The 19,354-nt window shown below is 51.7% G+C and overlaps 6 protein-coding genes across 6 annotated transcripts; 3 read left to right on the plus strand and 3 right to left on the minus strand.

Moving 5' to 3' along the window:
* Positions 1 to 1,491: 1,491 nt before the first annotated feature.
* N7532_003277 (asparagine--tRNA ligase DED81) lies at positions 1,492 to 3,294 on the plus strand (the record flags this gene model as incomplete). The annotated part of the gene is made up of 2 exons (XM_056615771.1): positions 1,492 to 3,095; positions 3,168 to 3,294. The coding sequence occupies 2 exons, from the start codon at positions 1,492 to 1,494 to the stop codon at positions 3,292 to 3,294; spliced, it is 1,731 nt and encodes a 576-aa protein (XP_056476128.1).
* A 1,407-nt stretch (positions 3,295 to 4,701) lies between these two features.
* Positions 4,702 to 5,672, minus strand: N7532_003278 (uncharacterized protein; the record flags this gene model as incomplete). Its single annotated transcript, XM_056615772.1, has 2 exons — positions 4,702 to 5,230; positions 5,374 to 5,672. The coding sequence occupies 2 exons, from the start codon at positions 5,670 to 5,672 to the stop codon at positions 4,702 to 4,704; spliced, it is 828 nt and encodes a 275-aa protein (XP_056476129.1).
* A 539-nt stretch (positions 5,673 to 6,211) lies between these two features.
* N7532_003279 (uncharacterized protein) lies at positions 6,212 to 6,638 on the minus strand (the record flags this gene model as incomplete). The annotated part of the gene is made up of 2 exons (XM_056615773.1): positions 6,212 to 6,404; positions 6,580 to 6,638. The coding sequence occupies 2 exons, from the start codon at positions 6,636 to 6,638 to the stop codon at positions 6,212 to 6,214; spliced, it is 252 nt and encodes an 83-aa protein (XP_056476130.1).
* Positions 6,639 to 11,629: 4,991 nt separating this feature from the next.
* On the plus strand, positions 11,630 to 13,204 carry N7532_003280 (ankyrin repeat domain-containing protein; the record flags this gene model as incomplete). Its single annotated transcript, XM_056615774.1, has 3 exons — positions 11,630 to 12,439; positions 12,505 to 12,523; positions 12,903 to 13,204. The coding sequence occupies 3 exons, from the start codon at positions 11,630 to 11,632 to the stop codon at positions 13,202 to 13,204; spliced, it is 1,131 nt and encodes a 376-aa protein (XP_056476131.1).
* A 1,780-nt stretch (positions 13,205 to 14,984) lies between these two features.
* Positions 14,985 to 15,826, plus strand: N7532_003281 (uncharacterized protein; the record flags this gene model as incomplete). The annotated part of the gene is made up of 2 exons (XM_056615775.1): positions 14,985 to 15,320; positions 15,566 to 15,826. 2 exons carry the CDS (start codon positions 14,985 to 14,987, stop codon positions 15,824 to 15,826), a joined length of 597 nt encoding a protein of 198 aa, XP_056476132.1.
* A 2,204-nt stretch (positions 15,827 to 18,030) lies between these two features.
* Positions 18,031 to 19,071, minus strand: N7532_003282 (uncharacterized protein; the record flags this gene model as incomplete). The annotated part of the gene is made up of 3 exons (XM_056615776.1): positions 18,031 to 18,574; positions 18,635 to 18,694; positions 18,866 to 19,071. 3 exons carry the CDS (start codon positions 19,069 to 19,071, stop codon positions 18,031 to 18,033), a joined length of 810 nt encoding a protein of 269 aa, XP_056476133.1.
* Positions 19,072 to 19,354: the final 283 nt, after the last annotated feature.

Raw genomic sequence — 19,354 nt, forward strand, 5'->3', positions numbered from 1 at the left:
ATCACCATTCAGGGGACCACCTCTTTCCGCAACGACAACCAGGGGAAGGAACACGAGAGGAGAAGAGGAAACGGGACTCCGTCGGGGGGAAACGAAGCGACTGGAGACGTGTCTGAAAAGGCGCCAAAGGTTAATTGATTGGAATGTGCCTCGGGAGGGCGCGAGACGAGGGGGGTCATCGCACCTTTTTTTTTTTTTTTCGTTTTGGGGAATGTCAGATATATACGGGGATCCTGCAAAAGAAAAGGTGCGGAGCCGAAGAAGAAAAGAGACTATCCAGACAGAAACGACATTAGCTGAAAAGGGATAAGTGGAAAGGATGAGCCGAAAGGGGACAAGGCTGAAGATGAAGAGAAAGGGGGATGGCGGAAGAGGGAAGAGCGATGAGAGATGAGATGTGGAGAAGGGCGGCTTACCAGACACAACACGAACAAAAAAAGAGAGCGACGAGGTTCGGAGAAGGAATGAAGAAAGAATGAACGGCAAGGACCAGGCCAGCAGGAGCAAGGATGGTAAAAGGGGTTCCGCGAAAAGGAGTTCGTTCACCCTTAAGGGGCCCGGCAACCAGGAACCGCCGTTCCACTGGAGTTTTACGTGGCGATCCACTTTGTCGAGAAGCTGAGAGTATTCACCTGTAAGTATTCAGTGTTGCGGTATTAAGGTTTAATAGAGAATAAAAATTAAGGCATTATAATAAGATATTTTACTATTAGCCCAGCTAAATCGTAGAAGATTTGTTGATGTTGGAGTGGTAAACAAAGTTCCGTGGCTCCTGCAGAACTGGAACAGCCCCGCCAATCCGAACCTGGGGAGATCAGGCACAACCCGTGACATCCCAGTAGTAGTCAGCATGAGGAGAGCACGAGCACGATACACGATGTATGTATATGGGTGGTAATAGTTGATGTGATCATATCATAATGGATAAGTACATGGAGTATGATCGGATGAATCATTTATTCTGATCAATTTGGTCAGCCAAAATATATAACTAACTAGTGCAGGCAATACACACCAGCGCACCTCGGATATATCTCACAATAAATATACAGGTCATTTTGAATCATTCGAATTTCGTATGGCATCACCTCACTGGATACTTAATCTACCCTAGGGTTTTCATCGAATCATCATTACCTTAAGGCATGGTAGTCATCGCAACAACCTCCCGTCGCTGCCTCAGGCAACCGTGGGGAACGGAAATTTACCCCTCCACTTCCTCTTCGCTCTGTGCGATTCCCGCGGCTTGACACTACGACAATTATCTCGCGCACTTTGGGTCAGGGTACCATAGGTATGTTCTTGTCAGAATCATCGCAATTGAACCGGCGCAGTGCATATGCGCTGAACACTCTTATCTCCCACTCCTTCCTGCGAGATGACTCACATGCAAGACGTGCGGCGAACTAATTTAAATTGCGTCCACGCAGAATTCCGCGCCCCTCCAGCCCTCCCCCTCGATCACTGTGCTCAATTGACACATTGTATGCAATGGCGCTCTCCATTTACATCGACGAGGACGTCGGCCGGGACGACACCACCGCCACTGGCACCGAGTCCGCTCCCTACAAGACTCTCGTCCACGCCTTCGTGCAGCACGCGCCCACCACCGAGGGTATCGAGTACCTCACCCGCAAGTCGCAGACCGATGCCCCCGGCGACAATGTCGACCCCGCGGCCAAGCTGGAGTGGAAGGCCGCGACCAAGTCCGCCATGAAGAAGGCCACCAACCTGTGGGAGCAGCGCAAGAAGAAGGCCGCCAAGGAGCAAGAGCTGGCCATCCGCGAGAAGGCCGAGGCCGATAACCGCCAGAAGGTCCTGGACGAGGCAAAGAAGGTCATCATCAAGGAGGACACCTCGCTGCCCGCCCCCGTCCGCATTCGTCTGGACGTCGTCGATCCCGCCATCGTGAAGCCACGCCCTGCCGACTCTGATGTCCCCGGTACGCGGGTCCGCGTCCTGGGTCGTGTGCACCGTATGCGTGCGCAGAAGGGCGTTGTTTTTATTACTCTTACCGATGGTTACGGATACATGCAGTGCATTCTGACCGGCGACCTGGTCAAGACCTACGATATCATGACCCTCACCCTCGAGACCTCCATGTCCATCCACGGTGAGATGCGCGCCGTCCCCGCCGGCGCTCACGCTCCCAACGACCGTGAACTGCATGCCGACTTCTTCACCATCATCGGCCGTGCCGCCGGTGACAAGGAGGCCATCACCACCCGCGTGGCCAAGGACGCTGATCCCCATACCCTGCTCGACAACCGCCACCTCGTGCTGCGCGGTGAGACCTCGTCCGCCGTCATGAAGGTGCGCGCCGCGACCCTGCGCGCCTTCCGCAAGGCCTTTGAGGAGAACCGTCTGCTGGAAGTGACTCCTCCGGCAATGGTGCAAACCCAAGTCGAGGGCGGCAGCACCCTATTCGGCTTCGACTACTACGGGCAAAACGCCTACCTGACCCAATCCTCGCAGCTCTACCTGGAAACCTGCCTGCCGTCCATGGGCGACGTCTTCTGCGTGTGCCCATCCTTCCGCGCCGAGAAGTCCCTCACCCGCCGCCACCTGTCCGAGTACACGCACATCGAAGCCGAGCTGGACTTCATCACCTTCGCGGACCTCCTCGACCACATCGAAGAAGTGATCTGCCGCGTCATCGACAACATCTTCGCCGAGCCCGAGATCGCCGGCTACATCAACAAGCTGAACCCGGACTTCAAGAAGCCGACCCGTCCCTTCCGCCGTATGAAGTACTCCGACGCCATCGACTGGCTGGTCGAACACAACATCCCCAACGAAGAAGGCGAGCCGCACAAGTTCGGCGATGACATTGCTGAGGCTGCCGAGCGCAAGATGACCGATATCATCAACCAACCCATCTTCCTCACCCACTTCCCCGCCGAGATCAAGGCCTTCTACATGAAGAAGGACGACTCTGACCGGCGCGTCACTGAAAGCGTCGACGTCCTCATGCCCGGCGTCGGTGAAATTGTCGGTGGTTCGATGCGTATGGACGACTGGGATGAGCTCATGACCGCGTATAAGCGTGAGGGCATGGATCCCAGCCCGTACTACTGGTACACCGACCAGCGCAAGTAAGTTCCTTCAACACCCCCAGCCCCTACCGGGGATCTTTGAATATCTGCTAATATATATGAAACAAAAAGGTACGGAACCTCCCCGCACGGCGGATACGGCCTCGGTCTCGAGCGATTCCTTGCTTGGCTGTGTGCCCGGTACACTGTTCGTGATTGCTCGCTGTACCCGCGCTTCACTGGCCGTTGCACCCCGTAAACGGCGTAATGTTAGATGTCATAAAAAGGAGACCTATGAGTTAAAATGCATTTATGAGGAATTATATTCGATGGATCATATGAGTGTCTTCTAAAGACCAATTTTTGGTATTTAAATCTTATAATGCGGATGTAGTAGTATCTAGTAGTTGGTTCTTTAGTCTGCTACTTTCAAGTTGTCATGACGTTGTGCTATGGTCATTGATTGATCATGCAGGCTGCATGTACCGTCCGTCCTGTTGGACCTCGAGGTGCCTCCTACGATCTATAGCATTTAAACTTGATAAATCCCTAATATACCATACTTGTAAACCAAATCAGTACGATATTCCTACAACGTACACTAAAATTAAGCGTGCAGTCCAGCCCACGACCCAATATCAATCTCGATGCACGACCACACAAACCGGCACACCTGAATATTAACCCGAGGACCAGAAACAGGACACCAGATCTTCTCAAAGCATCCAAACAGTGACACGTATGTATGCACACGTAAAAGGGTTCGAAATCCAGATCCTCGACCAGACGTGAGCTGTGAGCCCGTGCCTCTGCTAGGAAAGTGAATTCCCAAACCCTTTACATCCATGCATAGCACTGTTTATCCATGTCCAATACACCAATACCGAGGGGGTACCATAAGATGTCGTAACTTGTGAGTTTGCTGAATCGAAGGCGGCGGATTGTTGAGAGGTCGGTGTATAATTGTATCCCAGTATTCCGATAAAAAACACTCGCTGGGTCGCTTGTACACTCAGCACTGAAGATCGAATGATATGGGGTCCGTTGTAGAATATACCACCATGGATAGATGTAGTGCTCGGCTTTTCGCTGCCAACTCGCGGTATTCGTGACTTGCTGATTCTTGATTCTGATCCCTTGGTCGGATTTCTCGGGCGTGCCGTCAATGCTTGCGTCTCCGGTGTCCGTGTCCGTATCTGCTGCCAACGAAGGGATGCCTGCTGTCAATCAGGTGTCAATCTGCGGTGGTAGTCTCGGTCTCGCGTTCGTGTCTCTTGCTGAGCCTCGTCCTTTGGATAGGTTGTTCGGGAGTATCGTCAATGCTGGCGTCTGTGTTCTTGTCTGTTTCAGCTGTCAACGTAGGGAGACCAGGCGTCAACCTTGTAAAACTCTGCCCTGGCAGTCCCAGCCTCGCGTTGTCCATCCCCAACAACCATCCCTAGAATAAGCTCAAGTCATCACTCGCATGAAGGCTCTGCCTGGTCCAGTCAAACCATCCATCCGGTCCACCACCGACCTAGACACGTGAAGCCCTCCCGAGAACCAGGTCTCCGGGATTGCGGACACAGCCAGTCCCCCCTGTCAGACTCATTTCCAACCCGGCCGTTGCTTGGTTCATCATGCGTCTCGTGAGATGGTAGGGGGGTAGACATGATAGTCGTCGTTACTAGCGTAGCTGAGCAGAGAAACTGAGCAGAGAACCCGAGTAGAGAAGCTGATGGGTAAGTCCTGTCTTGATGAGCGTTCCGTTGGGATGAGATTCAGCGGCCTGTCCTGACTCTGCCGCGTCGGCAGAAACTGGGGTTGTCGTTGGATACCGTGCGTCAAAGCAGATCGTCTCGCAGTCTCTTGCTCTCCCCATCCTGTGGAGGATGGCATCCCATCTGCAGTGCTTGATCCCATCCCCAGGAAGAAGCACGCAGAGCGCGAGACCGTCTGTTCGCAGGGGACCAATGGGACATGCCTGGTGCAAGCTCCACTGGGGTGATATTATTGCACCAGACGGTCCGGAGATAGAATCCGAGAAGCCCACCAGTCGTACCCATTCCGCTGTTTGGGTTCGAGCACGAACAAACTTTCCCTGCTGGGACAATCTGTCTTCATCATCGTCTGAGATCTCGTCCGAGATCCGCAGGTTTTGTCGGAGACATCCAGCTTTATCTGAGCCTGCCTTCACGAAGTCGGGACGTTTCGTTCTGTTAAGGGCTAGTCTGCATTGCAGGGGCGTGACTAGCGGACTCTCGTCGATCCGGCCTGGTTCCTTTTTCCTTTCGCATCCACATTGGTCCTTTTTTCTCTTCTGCCGTCTCCATTATCGATCAGCTGGGTCCAGATTAACCCCATACCTCCTATGACTTTTGACTGGACAACAGCTGAGGTGATTAGTATCGCCTGTTCATATTGCAACGCCTCTGCACACTGCTGAATCATCGACACAGTCATCTTGATTACATCTCGTCCTCGTTCACAGCCAGTGGTTCCCACAGCCAGTGGTTCCCACAGCCAGTGGTTCCCACAGCCAGTGGTTCCAACAGCCAATGGTTCCAACAGCCAGTGGTTCGGTTCCGTCATACCTTCCTCGTACCCTAGGTACCGGGACAGACCAACGTCATACTGCATCCACGGGCGAAGGTCCATAAATCTGATGGTTCGCCAGGGTCAAACTCGAGATGATATCAGGAGGCGAATTTCTCCGCAGTCGCCCTACGGCTTTGAACACTGCAATCAGCTTATCTAACCATGACAGCGTCAGCAACATGCTCGAATATTCAAAAAGTTTTAAGGTCGCGTCGGTCTTTTAAAACGTTGCATCTGCTATGGCGTCGACGTCCATGTCGCCACACTTTACGTGTGTCTAGCACTCGTGTCTTAACTTTCAAGATCGATGAACCAAGGCGCATAATGGAGCATTGCTAAGAGATAAAACGACATGAGCTATCTCGTCTTGCCACCTTCAACCTTTTTCGCCAGGACCCCGGGAACCAACCCCCTCCCCGCCACGATCCTCGCCGATGGTAGCCAGAAGCACTGTCGCACGTCGTCCGTGCTTCTGGTAACATATCAGGGATTTCGGGCAACCGCTCCCTTCTCGTCCGCTTCCGGGGTCTTTTTTTTGGGGTTTGAAGGCGAATATCCTTTGAGGCGGCGTTTATTCGAATTGGAGGGGAAAGGGCTGGTTACGTGCCCTTCCCACGCTTCGAGAGATCGTTGACGAGCGCGAGGATCTGGTCATGCGAGGCGCCCGAGCGAACGGTAGTGACGACGTGGTTCACTGTGGCATCGTCGGCTTGCCCGATGACGTCCAGCAGCTTCTGCAGGAACGAGGAGTAGAACTCCTTGTCGCGGGTTGCCTGCGAGGCTGGATTCGAACTGTTGAGAGTCAGCAGGCGTCCGTTGGGGATGGACGTGGGTTTTTGTTTTCATCGACGTCGTCAGCTGTCGTCTCGCTGTCGTCCTCGTCTTAGCCTCTAGAGATTCAGACGAGAAGCGCGATACAAAAGGATGAACGCCGAGAAAGAGGCAGCGCAGAGGACAGTCGACCTACCTGGAACTGCTGGGCGGGGCCTTGCCGCCAAATCCCTGGGCGGGGTTTTGAGAAGCCATTTCGTCAACGCGATCAATCGATACTTTCGAGTGTCAAATGCAAGTCACCAAGTCCTGAAGAAAAGGTCACGATCAAAGTCACGATATGAGTACGGTTGAAGATTTTCAGGCCGTGGCAAGGCTGTTAGGGCAGAGTCCTCGGATTGACCGAACTGTTGATTCTGTCTATTAGTATTCGACGAGTCGAGCAGCATCAGGATGGAAAAGATGAAAATGCAAAGAGGACGAATAAAAAGAGGCAGATGGAAAGATATATAGCATAAAGCAGGGACTATAAATGGCGAGGGCGGCGACGGTGTGGAGCAGGGGCAGAGGGAGGTGGAAGGAGAGCGGTCGGCCATACTTGACTATCTGAAAACCGGGTCGACGCGACGATCAAACCAACTCGATGGGACGGGACGCAGTTCGTCAGGAAATCCAGTCGGCGCGGGGTGGGTAGAAGGAGAAGACGGAGAAAGCGGGACATTTTAAACCATGCATTGCCGCTCTGAACTATTCCCAGTAAAACACGCCCTGAGCCAGCCGCGGAGGCGCCCATGGCGATGTCATCTTCGACCGCAGCGGCCTTTAATTTTTCTTCGCATCGTGGCAATCGCAGCTGGGGCATGTCCGTGTGTTTTGCGATGGGCTCCATCTTGCCCATTTTTATTTGACTCTTCACTAATCGTAGCGAATTCGTTTGTGCCGGATAAAAGTGCCGGCCAATCGTCGGTGTCTCTATCCATCCATCTTTCCGGGCTCGCGAAGCATCACCGGCTTAGCCGTCTCCCATTTTCATTTTTTGGGTACTGCTTTTTCGGATGCAGAATACTTGCCCTGATGCATCACCCCTATATCGTCGCTCATGTGGCTCCAAGTTGATGGATGATGGTGGTCGTGGTGGACAGGACACTAGAGTCGCCCGAGGTCCTAGGAGTTTGGGCGGCCAGACCAGTGCCGGAATTTGACGTTCTTCACCACCTTTATTCAGCCAGACCATCGATGCAGGTTGCTTGACCGAGGACAGAGACGCGAGGAAGATGATAGACGAGGAGGTTGAAGGAGAGATGTCATCGTCGATGGCTCACATAAAGGTGCCTCTCCCTCTCCCCGGAAATCTGCTGGCTGTTGTTAACACGCTCCTCCCTACAGAACCATCACCTCCATCACGTCCAACACGACCACCAGCCACGAAAGCCTGTTTTCCCTCCGTCGCAATTCAATCTCATACTTTCCTCGAATACTAATCTTTGAAGCTCGTCCGTCCCTCCATGCCGCCCCCTCAACGCCGATTAATCACGTCGTTAGCCCTTTCTTTTCCCATCGCAACGAGCATCCCAAACCAAGAAAGAATTACCCAAGGTCCTGAGGAGTACTTCGAGAGGACTCAGCAGAGTCGTCTCAACGATGGGGATCCCTGACGGACGATAGAAATGAGATTCTCTTCCACCGCGAATCTTCATCGTTGGGAGAGACTTGAGAGATCCTCCAGAAGCAAAGCAAAGCAAATGGCAAATGCAGCCATCGCCACATACAATGACCACGTTTATGGCAGCGAAGGGCATCGACTGCGATACAGCCATACCGTAAGGGAATGCCATGCAGCAAGACCCCCATCACAGCATGGTGCACGCAAGATCCTCATGGGGCAAGGTTAGGCGCGTCAAGTACCTCGAGTCCTCGCGAGTGTCCCCCAAGTCAGAAACATCGACAAAAGCGCAGCAATACCATGAAGGAATTGGAGAAAATTGCGCTCGCAGAACAGAGCATTGCAAGATACTTCTGGGACAGAACAGACAGGTCACACCGCGGGCGTTGGTCGACTCTCGATACCAGACGCATGGACAAAAAGGCGCAACAATGTCGATATCTCTGGGACGACCAATAAAACGAGGATATGCAGCCATCGCTGGCGTATATGGTTCATTGTCGTGTCTTGGGTATGTCGTCGTCGGGTACCGGAAAATACACCCGGCCCAAACCCTAACAGGCCTATCTCGGGTTTATGGCATCTTAGTTATGATGCACCATTGCAGCACCCACAGCGCCCCGTGCAACGTTTATGCAAACATGGAAGCGGAGTTCAGGCCAGGCACCTGTCGAGCAACTGGAGTTGAAGTCAGCTTTCGCACATGCAGCACATGGGTCGAGTTACCAGCCATTCCACCCGATTTCCCCCCAACAGTCTTGCGCATGTTATCGAACGGTCCCACACCCGATTGCACGTTATTTGCCAAATGCTGGGTGATCTGGTTTTGGAAGATGTCGAACTATACCAGTCAATGTCGGGCTGTACACATCTGCCACGAACGGCCCACATAAGCAACATGGGGCTCCAAATGAAGCCAAGTCCAGCACGATCGGCCATTTCACTTCCGTTTGTCCTCCGACATCCTTGTCCATGTTATCAATCAGCTTCGTTTCCCGTTCTCCTACTTCCATGATGTTTAGCAGCCGTGGTGTGAGCCGTCTTGTACGAACTAATGCCGAGGAATTGCACCCGCCATGAAATCGACAACAGCAGCCACCCAACTCAACCCTCCGCCAGTGCCATGACTGTTCCGTTCTGGAGCTTCATGGGCTACAATCATCCGCAGTACTGTTGGTCATGGCAGTGGCGATTGTCATAGGTGCTGAGAGCGGTGCTCGGCCAATGAAGGCGTGTGGGTGTCGCCGGTGTGGTGTGTACCTGGATCAGGGTCGCTGTGAGCTTAGGGGCAGCGTGGTTGACGGCATCGACGGGGGACTGGTGTCATCATTCAAGGCATCGTGACTGACTTCGATCATCGGTATCGAAGGCATCGTCCATCCTAGTCCGGTTTCTGGCGTTAGTGTTAGGATGTGGTCCTCCTCCATGGAACCCGGCTAGTGCGTTGACTGTTGTGCAATCCGGAACTCGTGGAAGATGAGCTTGTCCATCATCTCCGGGTTCCACCCCCGGCCACTCGTCTCTCGCTCCTACTTGGAAACGAATTCTGATTTTTCCGTGTTAGATGTGGTCCATCCACAGGCCGGCTGGGAAAGACGCGTCTGATCATCTTGGTTGCCACAGCAGTCATCAGGATGAGTCCGTGAAAACTCGTCCAGATGGCATGCAACTGTTCGTCACTGCTGATCAGACATCATGCTCAGCAGCCGGAATCCGATGAGATGAAGGTGGTGATGATGATGATGCTGCGTGAGTCGTTGTTGAGTCTTGTCATGATTCCGCTCCCACACCATCGATCCGACTGTCCAACCTCCATCTAGCATACTCTCCGAGACAAACCGAGAAGCGGATCCTCGCAAAAGCCAAAAAGTATTCGAGATGTGAAAACAGGACGATGATCATCTGTCCAGGCGAAGTGCCGTGAACGCCGTGCTTCGTCGGCACCGTCCATCTTGTCAGTCAGAGAAAGAAGCCGCTGCCCGTCAAAGGGCGCGGGATAGAAGGGAAAAGCCTATCTTTCCTCCCTGTAGCGCCAATGGGGCTACCCGTCATGAAGGAAATAGGTTCCTGGCGAGGTTACTGGAGCACGGCTCCACCTGCCTGCGCCCCACCCAAAAGAGGCGGGCTGTCCCAAGCAAGCAGACAGAAAGCAGGTTCGGTACATCTATCCAATTCACTTCCAGCACCGATACCTGCCAGCAATTCCGCCGGCGAAACATCCGGAATGAGTTGCGGTTGTAAGGAAGCAGACGGACCAGCTCCATTAGCCCTTAGTATCTGAAGCACTGGCACAACCCTTGGGGAGAAAGAAGAAAAATTGATTATCGCGAACAGATATCACTGACGCGTAGAGCGGGTAAGAGGCTGCAAACCATTTCTGCGCAGCTGATCAACCCGCAACGCCAAATCATTTGAAGGCAGTATTCGCCACAGAGAGCAGCTGATCAAGCTACGTAATCTAGCTACCCGCCCTTAGATAGACGTAGGTATTACTCAAGACACGAGGAATCTTTCCGTCTACCCTTTGAATTATCAGGTTCTTAAATGTCCGCCTTTCCTTAATTACCTCCTTTCTTCTCCGTAGGTACAGTTTCCATCTCCCAGTGTAGAGCGTCATTCTACGTGGTGGAAATTATTTACGGTGACGCAATGATCGCATGTTATCCAGTAGTATGTCAGCATATAACTGAAGCTAGCTCTATCTGTTCCAATGCTGGAATTCACTCCTTTGCTGTGGTGTAGATTGATGTTTGACTACCTTGCTGAAACTTATCTACTGTACTAGTAGATACAATGATATTGGCTCAGCCTGCGCAGTGCTTGACGCACGGTATGCTTGGCAGCGCCTCCCTTTCGCCCCGCGCCCTACCTACAGTAGGTAATTTCTGTTTCATCTTAGAATCAAGCGCTGCGGATCTTAGGAATTCAGTAGGGTCTTAGAGCCTTTGCTGTAGTTTAGCAGATCGTCTTGCAGGTGGGCTGTTGCTGAACTACAGTGTGGGCTCTATGTCGGGGGTTACTACGCTTTATGGGTTCCAATTTTTTTTTTTTTTTTTTTTTTTTTTTAAGATATGACTCTATTGGGGTATACTTTGATTTACCGAATTAGCGATTGATTATACTATCCCTTGAAAATCATCAGCTGGTAGTCAGATGACTTGAAATAGGGTAGTAGTTAATCGGTGCTTGGGTGGCTGATGATTGTCAGTTCGGCGCGGTATGTAGGGAGAATTCGCCGCTTCGTACGCATATCAGGTCGCAACCTCACTTCCATAATAAACACTACAAATATCTTCAATAAAAGCCATCCAGTATAATAAAAATCATCAAATGCGATGTCATCCTTGTTGTAATCGAAATTGAGATGAATTAATCTGCTAAAGTCGACGAGAGTATCCATCCGAAGCTTTCCTAGAGTATACGAACAACATTCCAACGCGTCCAAGTATGCAACGATAACCACCAAAACAAACCAACCCCTTGACACCTAAAAGCCAATTCATCCCACACATATAGACAGGACCTCCCACCTCGACAACCTCGACAACCTCGACACCCGACACCAACCGACTCGCCGGCAAAAATGCACATCACCCTCCTCACCACCCTGCTCGCAGCGGGCACAAGCGCCCAATTCGTGCAATCCTTCGTGCCACAGGTCGCCCACGCCTACGGCTTCGAAGGACCCGGCAAATGGCGCCCAATCAACCAAGACCACCACCAACAACACCAGCAACACGCTCAAACCCCTAAGCCGATGGCCCACGCCACCCCCTCGACAATGGTCGCCATGGCTTCCGGCGCAAAGCACTCCATCATGCCCATGGCCTCCAGCCGCCCCTACGCCTCAGACATATTCGCCCCCAAGGCCTCGCACCCAGCCATCAAGCATCATCACGTCAAGCCTCACTCGCATGCACACGCCACGCCCTCTTCATACATGGCTCCTTCGTACATGCCAATGGTGACGCCTACCCCGACACCGCGCTTCAGTCACGCCCTGCATGCCGCGCCTAAGCCTTCAGCCCACCACGGTGCCCAGGCACCTTCCGCGCACCACGCCTCCGCCATCGTGCCGAACGGAAACATCGGCATTCCAGCCGGCGGAATGAGCGTGCCCCCCTCCGCGGAGGCTCCCCAGCTACTACAGGCTGATAAACCTGAAGGAAACGCACCGGCACAGCAGAGCAGTAACTACCAGCTTGGTCCTGGCGCCGGCGGAGAGGCACCTGTCGGGAGCGACAAGGATATTGCGCCTGTTGCCCCCATGGCTCCCGGAACGAATGTTGCTCCCGTGCAGCCACAAAAGAGCTTTGGTGCGGATGTGGGTAATTCTTTCTGTATGGGGCAGTGTTATCCTTCTGAGGAGGAGGCTAGTTGCTCGAAGCCTTATGTGAGTTTATCTTTTTCTCGAAAGACGTTTTGAGGTCTGAGGATTAGTTGCTAATGGTTGTATAGGCTTCGCCCGTGCTCAAAAGTGAGGGGTGCTATATGTGCTGCTTTACTCCTGAGAACTTCTAAGGGGTTCGGGCTGGGATCAGGTTGGAGTTCTTGGGGTATTTTGATATTTTTCTCAGGGGGTCTTTAGGTTGATTTAGCTTGAGCGAGCTAAATTTCGTTTCTTTAGTGTGGTTTTGTCGGGTTTATATACTGCTTTAATGAAAATTAGGTTAGGATTTTGGAACTGGGATTCGGATTGTTGAGTTCATAACTTGGTATTGAATTATTTCTTGAATTTTGAACTCCATCAGAGTAAGAAGTGGGATAAAATGGCCTTAGGCAAGGCTGCGCAAGACCGTGGATCGAAATTCAGTTTGTTCTTCTGGCGATATGCACTATCCAGCGCGATTTTGCAGACGAGTCGTCTATGGAGGAACTGGTTGATGCGGTGCTCCTAGGGATGGAGAAATTGCTTGCAGAGCTGAAGCCTAGATCTGGGGATTTGACAAACAGCGGGTCTCTACATCTTGCGACTGCGCAGGGGTCGCTGGATATTGTGCAATTGCTGCTCGACTTGGGAACTGATACTTCACTTTACTTTCCTAATGGCCGGCCTGCTCTTCACTATGCTATTCGGCTGGGGAATTTTGATATCATGCAGTATTTGATGCAGCGTGGGTTGAGAATAGCTGAAGTAGACAATAAAGACGCGTTTTAGTTTTCCGAAGACTTACCCTTGGGATGAATTCATCAGCTTCGATCTATCGTGATGTACCGGTATAGATCTCTCACTCAGAAGCACAGAGGCTCAAATCTGGGATACCGGGATCCGGCTAGTCAATTTCAACAAAATACATCTCAATCTGAAAATTGCCTTTTCACAGTGTCTTCTGGTTTTAGCACAGTAATTTCAACAGCTGCTAGTGATTCTAGCAAGCAGCCCAATATAGTGCAGATGGGGCCACCAAGATCACCTGATAGACAACAGCCCCTTAGCTGACAGTCAACAAGCCTTATCGCAAAAATTCTAGCAGCATAGAGCTATCAATCATGGAGCCGATTACCTTCGGTGACCACAACCACAGCCTCCAGGTGGGGTACAATTACGGCTCAATCAACCCAGTCTTCCATCTAGCAGCACGTATGTCGGGAACAGCAGGCGGGCCCGAGACCTGACTAACCGCTGCTTCTCCAGGCCAACCAGACGAAACACCACCCAGCCCATTATCAACAGTCCCATTCAAGCGCGATGGAGACTTTGTCGAGCGCCGAACACTGCTCAACCAAATTCGCAAGGCTTCGATCCCAGGATCAAGGCTGGCGCTCGTCGGCCTCGGTGGTGTTGGGTGGGTTTTTCAAATGGCAGCCCGACCTCTTCGCTGCTAACATATTGAAGCAAGTCCCAACTCGCCATCGAGTATACTTACCGTGTCCAAGAGCAGTCGCCAAAGACATGGATTTTTTAGATCCACGTGAGCAACGCGACGCGCTTCGAGCAGAGTTGTCGGGATATCGCTGATGGGGTGAAGATTCCCGGCCGACAGGACCAAAGATCGAATATCTATCGGTTTTTTCGTGACTGGCTTCTCGATGAGAAAAATGGTGACTGGATTCTTATTCTCGACAACCTGGATGACGACCAGTTCCTGCATCAGGTCCCACCGGCCAGACAGACCAAAGGACATGGCATGCTAGAACGTACAATCTGGGAATACTTCACTCAAAACTTACCCGGATCGATCTTAATAACAAGCCGAAGCAAAAATGTCGCGATTTCTCTGGTAGAAGCCGAAGACATCATTCAAATCCAACCAATGGACCAAACTGACGGCGTGGCGCTATTCGAGAAGAAACTCGGCATGCCATCCGAAGAAAAAGAGGTCCATCGACTCATCGCCGCGCTAGACTCTATGCCACTTGTAATTGTACAGGCAGCAGCTTATATCAAGCAGCATGCACCTCGAACTTCAGTCTCTCAATATCTAGAATGGATTTGAGAAAAGCGATCACAAAAAGATCGGTCTTCTCCGTCATGAAGGGGGTCAGCTCCGCCACGACAAGGATGCGGTTAATGCAATATTTCTCACATGGCAAATTTCATTCGACCATCTCCGACAAACAAGGCCATCAGTCGCAGACTTGCTGGCTCTCATGAGCTTTTTCGATCGCCAAGGGATTCCAGATTTCGTTCTAAAAGACCAAACGAAGGAAAATGACGACAGATTCGAAGATGATATCTTCATATTGACAAACTACTCACTCATATCGAACGGAACCAGCGGAACGGACTTTGAAATGCACCGACTCTTTCAACTAGCCTTGCAAGAATGGCTCAAAGCGCAAGAACAGTTCGAATACTGGAACACGCGCTTCATTCAATGCCTCAATTCCCATTTCCCGGAAGGAACCTATCGCACCTGGCCGATTTGTCGCGTCCTTTTCCCCCATGTCCAGCATATGACCAGCCAAAGGCCGAATGCCGAGTCCGCATTGCTGAAATGGGCATCCATACTCCACAATGCGGCGCGGTACACGAATATCACGAGGTACTCTCGCGCGACGAAAAGGATGGCCGGCCTCGCGGCTGCGACGAGGAGCAAATCCTTGGTCCAAGACATGAAGCCACGCTCCTCAGTACTGGGATGCTAGGGGTGGCTTATAATACTTGTGGACAGTGGAAGGAAGCAGAAGAGATCTTGGTGCAAGTTATCAAAGCCAATAGACAGGTCTTGGGACCGACGCACCATGATACATTGACCTGCATGGCGGTTCTATCCTCGACATACCTGCTCCTAGGCCAGAATAAAGAGGCCGAGGAGCTAGAAATGCCGGCTGTACAGGCCTACAATAAGATGCTGGAATTGGAGCATTTTCATGTTCCAACAAGCATTGTGAAGTTGGCTTTTATAAAATGGGATCTGGGTCGACGGAAGCCGTAGAGCTGACGTTGAAGGTCTTGGAAGCGAACAGACAAGTCCATGGACCAACGTATCCGGATACAGTGAGCACCATGTCTATCCTGGCAATTATGTACGGACAACAGCGCCGGTTCAAGGAAGCGAGAGAGCTCCTGCTCTAGGTCACGGCAACCCATAAGGAGGTTTTTGGCTCCAAGCACCCGGAAACGCTGGTCAGCATGAACAACTTGGCCGTGACATATATCCGCGAGGGCTTGTATGATGAGGCAGAAGTGATAGAGGCGCAGGTGTTGGAAACGAGCAAGGAGGTCCTAGGCCTCCATCACCAGGACACGTTGCCCAGCATGAAAAACATGGCTCTGATCTACGCCGGACAAGGCCGTCTCGCAGAAGAAGAAGGAGATGCAGGCGATAGAGACTAGCAGGCAGGTCCTTGCGGCAGACCACCCAATTATTATGAAATTTATGGAAGATTTGGGATTGACGTACTCGAGACAGGAGCTATGGGATGAAGCCGAGGCCATACGGACGCAAGTGCTGGATGCGCGAAAGCAAATATTCGGGACAGATCACCTCCATACAACGAGCATGGAGCATCTGGGTCGCACCATGTCGCAGAATCGATGGGCCGCTGTCGAATCACATCAGACAAAAATTCCAGAGATGCACAGCAGACCCTTTACCTCGGACGCAGAAAAATTCGAAGATGTATGAGAAATCTGGCGTACACATACACAAAACTAAGCCGGTGGGACAAAGCCGAGGAATTACGAGTCCAAGTATTGGATGGGTGCAAGCGAGATCTGGTGCCACATGACCCCGAGACAATAACCAGCATGGACGATTTGTCTTGCACGTATTCAGGACAGGATCGATGGGCCGAAGCTAAGGGACTGCAGACGCTGACGCTGGATATACGAGTGCTTGGGCCAGAGCACCCGGATATTGTGCGACAGATGGATAATCTCGCCTGCATATACGCGAATCAGTGTCGATGGGATGAGGCTGAGGAGCTGCAGCTGCGAGTGTTGTATGCATGCAGAGGGCTGGGGCCGTGTCATCCTCATACAGTAGCTTGCATGGAGGAACTGGGGTATATATACTCGGCACAGAATCGGCATGGAGAGGCTGAGGCGCTTCAGGCGCATGTAGCAGAGATCTGCTCCATGCAATGAAGGCCTGCCAAATGCTAGCAGTACTACATGATTCGCTCGATGGCAAAATGTACACTAGTGTAGTATTTCCTACTTGAACAAGTGGGCCGGGCGATTACCTTTGATTTTGTTGAACCACTTACGAAACGAGTGTTCTCATCTTGATTTTAGACGACAGGAGGGCTTGGGAATATTAAACCTTCTTAAATTATTAAATAAATTATTCTTTTTATGAACAAAAGAATAAAAAATAGTACCCGATTTAGCGATCGCAAGTACACCCTCAACAGCGCCGACCGGACCCCATTTAAGAAGAACAGGCAGCCATTGCCACTGTAATTTAGGCCGAAATCAATTTTCAGATAATAATGTCAAGAACTGAAAAATTAAAAAATAATACCACAACTGCGATCGCAATTCAGCGCCGACCGCTGAACACCGAATACCCAAACCAAATCAGGACGAACGCGCACCTTCTCATCATTGATAATGATCTCACCCCGGAATAAAGTGAATAAAAGCCCGAATGGTCTAGTCGTATGATTCGCCGTTTGGGTCGACATTTCTAACGAAATATCTCAACTCGGCGAGGTCCCGGGTTCAAATCCCGGTTTGGGCCTTTACTTTTTTTTTTTTTGGTCCATACCCATTTTTTAAGGGTCTCTCCCCCTTTTTCAGCTGCATCGTGTTTTATTTTAGTTGGATTTTACTTTGAATGAACAAAGAGATAACGTTAACAATTGTGGTGGTGGTGTTTTGGTGGGCTACTGAAAGAAATAAGTGATATATGCATTGCAGAGCATTGCGATAAGGTGTAGTAGAATGTGAGATTATTATTCAAAACAATATGTATGCTGCCAGGGTCGATTTTATTTTTACATTAGATATGATAAGAATTAAACAACCTTACCTTAAGGTATTAGACACATTGTCTGAGACACAGGTGAACCAAACTAAAAATATCACACTACCGGGTAGGTACCTGGCCGACCGGGCCGGTGGTAGCGATGTAGAGCTGAACCTCAAGCCGAATGTTAGGGTAGTCACGATCGTGGAGAATATGGCAGCCGACAAACTTGCTTCAGCTTAGATAAGGCTTACGCTAAAATCAACGGCTGAAAACAATTTACAATTACTTTCATATAGGATTTAAGCAGGGTCGAATCAGTGGAGTCAACTCTCATGTTCGGTATGAAATTAATCCATCATTTTATGTGAAATTAAAAGCTTAGGGAAACCAGCAATCCATCATGCCTCCCGCTACTGGAGGGTAAATCCAATCGAATCGAATCAAGCAAGCTCTAAAAACCCACCTACCGCCAGGTAGGCCAAGGTAAATGTAAAGAAATCAACCACGCACAGCGGACCGGCCGCTAGCGCAAGCCATGGTAATCGGCGCAGGACTCTTCTCCTCAGCGAAATCCTCCCAAACAGCCGAGGACGCCGGAAAAATGGACCCGGAATCCGCAAGCTCAACCACAATATCCGGCGTCGACGCAACATGCGGCATCACCAGGCCCACACCCTTTTTTCGCGGCGCTGCTGGAGATGCTGAAGGACGGGTTGTGTCGCGGTGGGAGCGGGCGGCGCTCGTACATGCCCAGGTAGTCTGAGGCGATGCTGGAGACGGAGGAGGCGAGGGAGGGGGTGCCGCGCTCACGCTCACCGGCGTTGCCAGTGCCGCCGACGAGGGCGGGCAGGCTGGAAGTGCTCCGGTTGGAGGTGCTGCGTCGGTGGATTGGGGCGCCGCCGTGGAATTGCGAGAGGTAGTTCCAGGCGTCGGTGGGTGCGGTGTTTATTACCGGCTTCCATTCGGTGGGGTCCAGATCTGTGCCGGTTTGGCTGGGTTCGGCGGATATCCTGCTGGAGGTGCCCAGGCGGGTGGGGGTCAGGGGAGCGACGATTGTTCGGGGGGAGAGAGGGGGTGAGGACGGAGGTGTGGTTGTGGCGGTGGACATGTTGGTCATGGAGGGCATTGAGGCGGAGAGGGGTTTGCAGGAGTCTTTGCGGCGGCAGCTATTCAGTGAGTCAGTATGAAATGATTTGATTAAGTTGAGGAGTGGAGGAATTGAATACCTTTCACTGCAGTAAAGGAGGGTGTCGTTCGGGACGGTGATTTGTCTTTCGCACATGGCGCTGGGAGGTGTTAGCTGGGTTCTTATATGTTGATTTTCGAACAAAGTGGCAAGGATAAATATAGATCAAGATAAGAGGGCGGATGACGGCAGCCGGCATGCAAGGACCCAGGAAGGACCCTGCAGGGGCGAGAGCAGAGATAAGGCTGAGAGACCGAGGAGAATGTCTTACCAGAAGTTGAGGAAGCTGGCCATGTCGAAATCGGTCTCGTCGGTTGACCTCGTGGAAGTCGAGTGCGAGCCGGAGCCGAGCTTGGAGATGGAGACGTTCACGCTGGAGGCGCCTCGGCGGTGCAGGACGGGACGCGAGGACTTAGGCGAGCGAGGTTTGGAGGGATGGGAGGAGGAATGAGAACGACGGTGGGTGGATTGAGTCATTGCGATGGCGGTGAAGCCGTTGGCTTCAGAAATGCCTCACTCTTATCTCAGCCAGATAGGGTCCTTTAATCAAGGCCTTCAGATGTGTGGAGCTAGCGCGCAACCCTGCGAGCACGCGAGATCGACGACTGGAATTCACGATGTTTATTTTTCGAGCCCTTGCGGAGGTGAACGAGGGATATGTACCCCAGATGCTTGGAGAAAGGGTGCTGATAAGTGGTCAGCGGTGTCACGATTCGGGGTGGGTGGTGAGGTTATCACGGGCTGTGAGTGGGGAGAGATA

Source organism: Penicillium argentinense (assembly GCF_028826775.1).
Source record: "Penicillium argentinense strain IBT 30761 chromosome Unknown utg000004l_segment0_segment0, whole genome shotgun sequence".
NCBI classification, from domain to species: Eukaryota; Fungi; Ascomycota; class Eurotiomycetes; order Eurotiales; family Aspergillaceae; genus Penicillium; species Penicillium argentinense.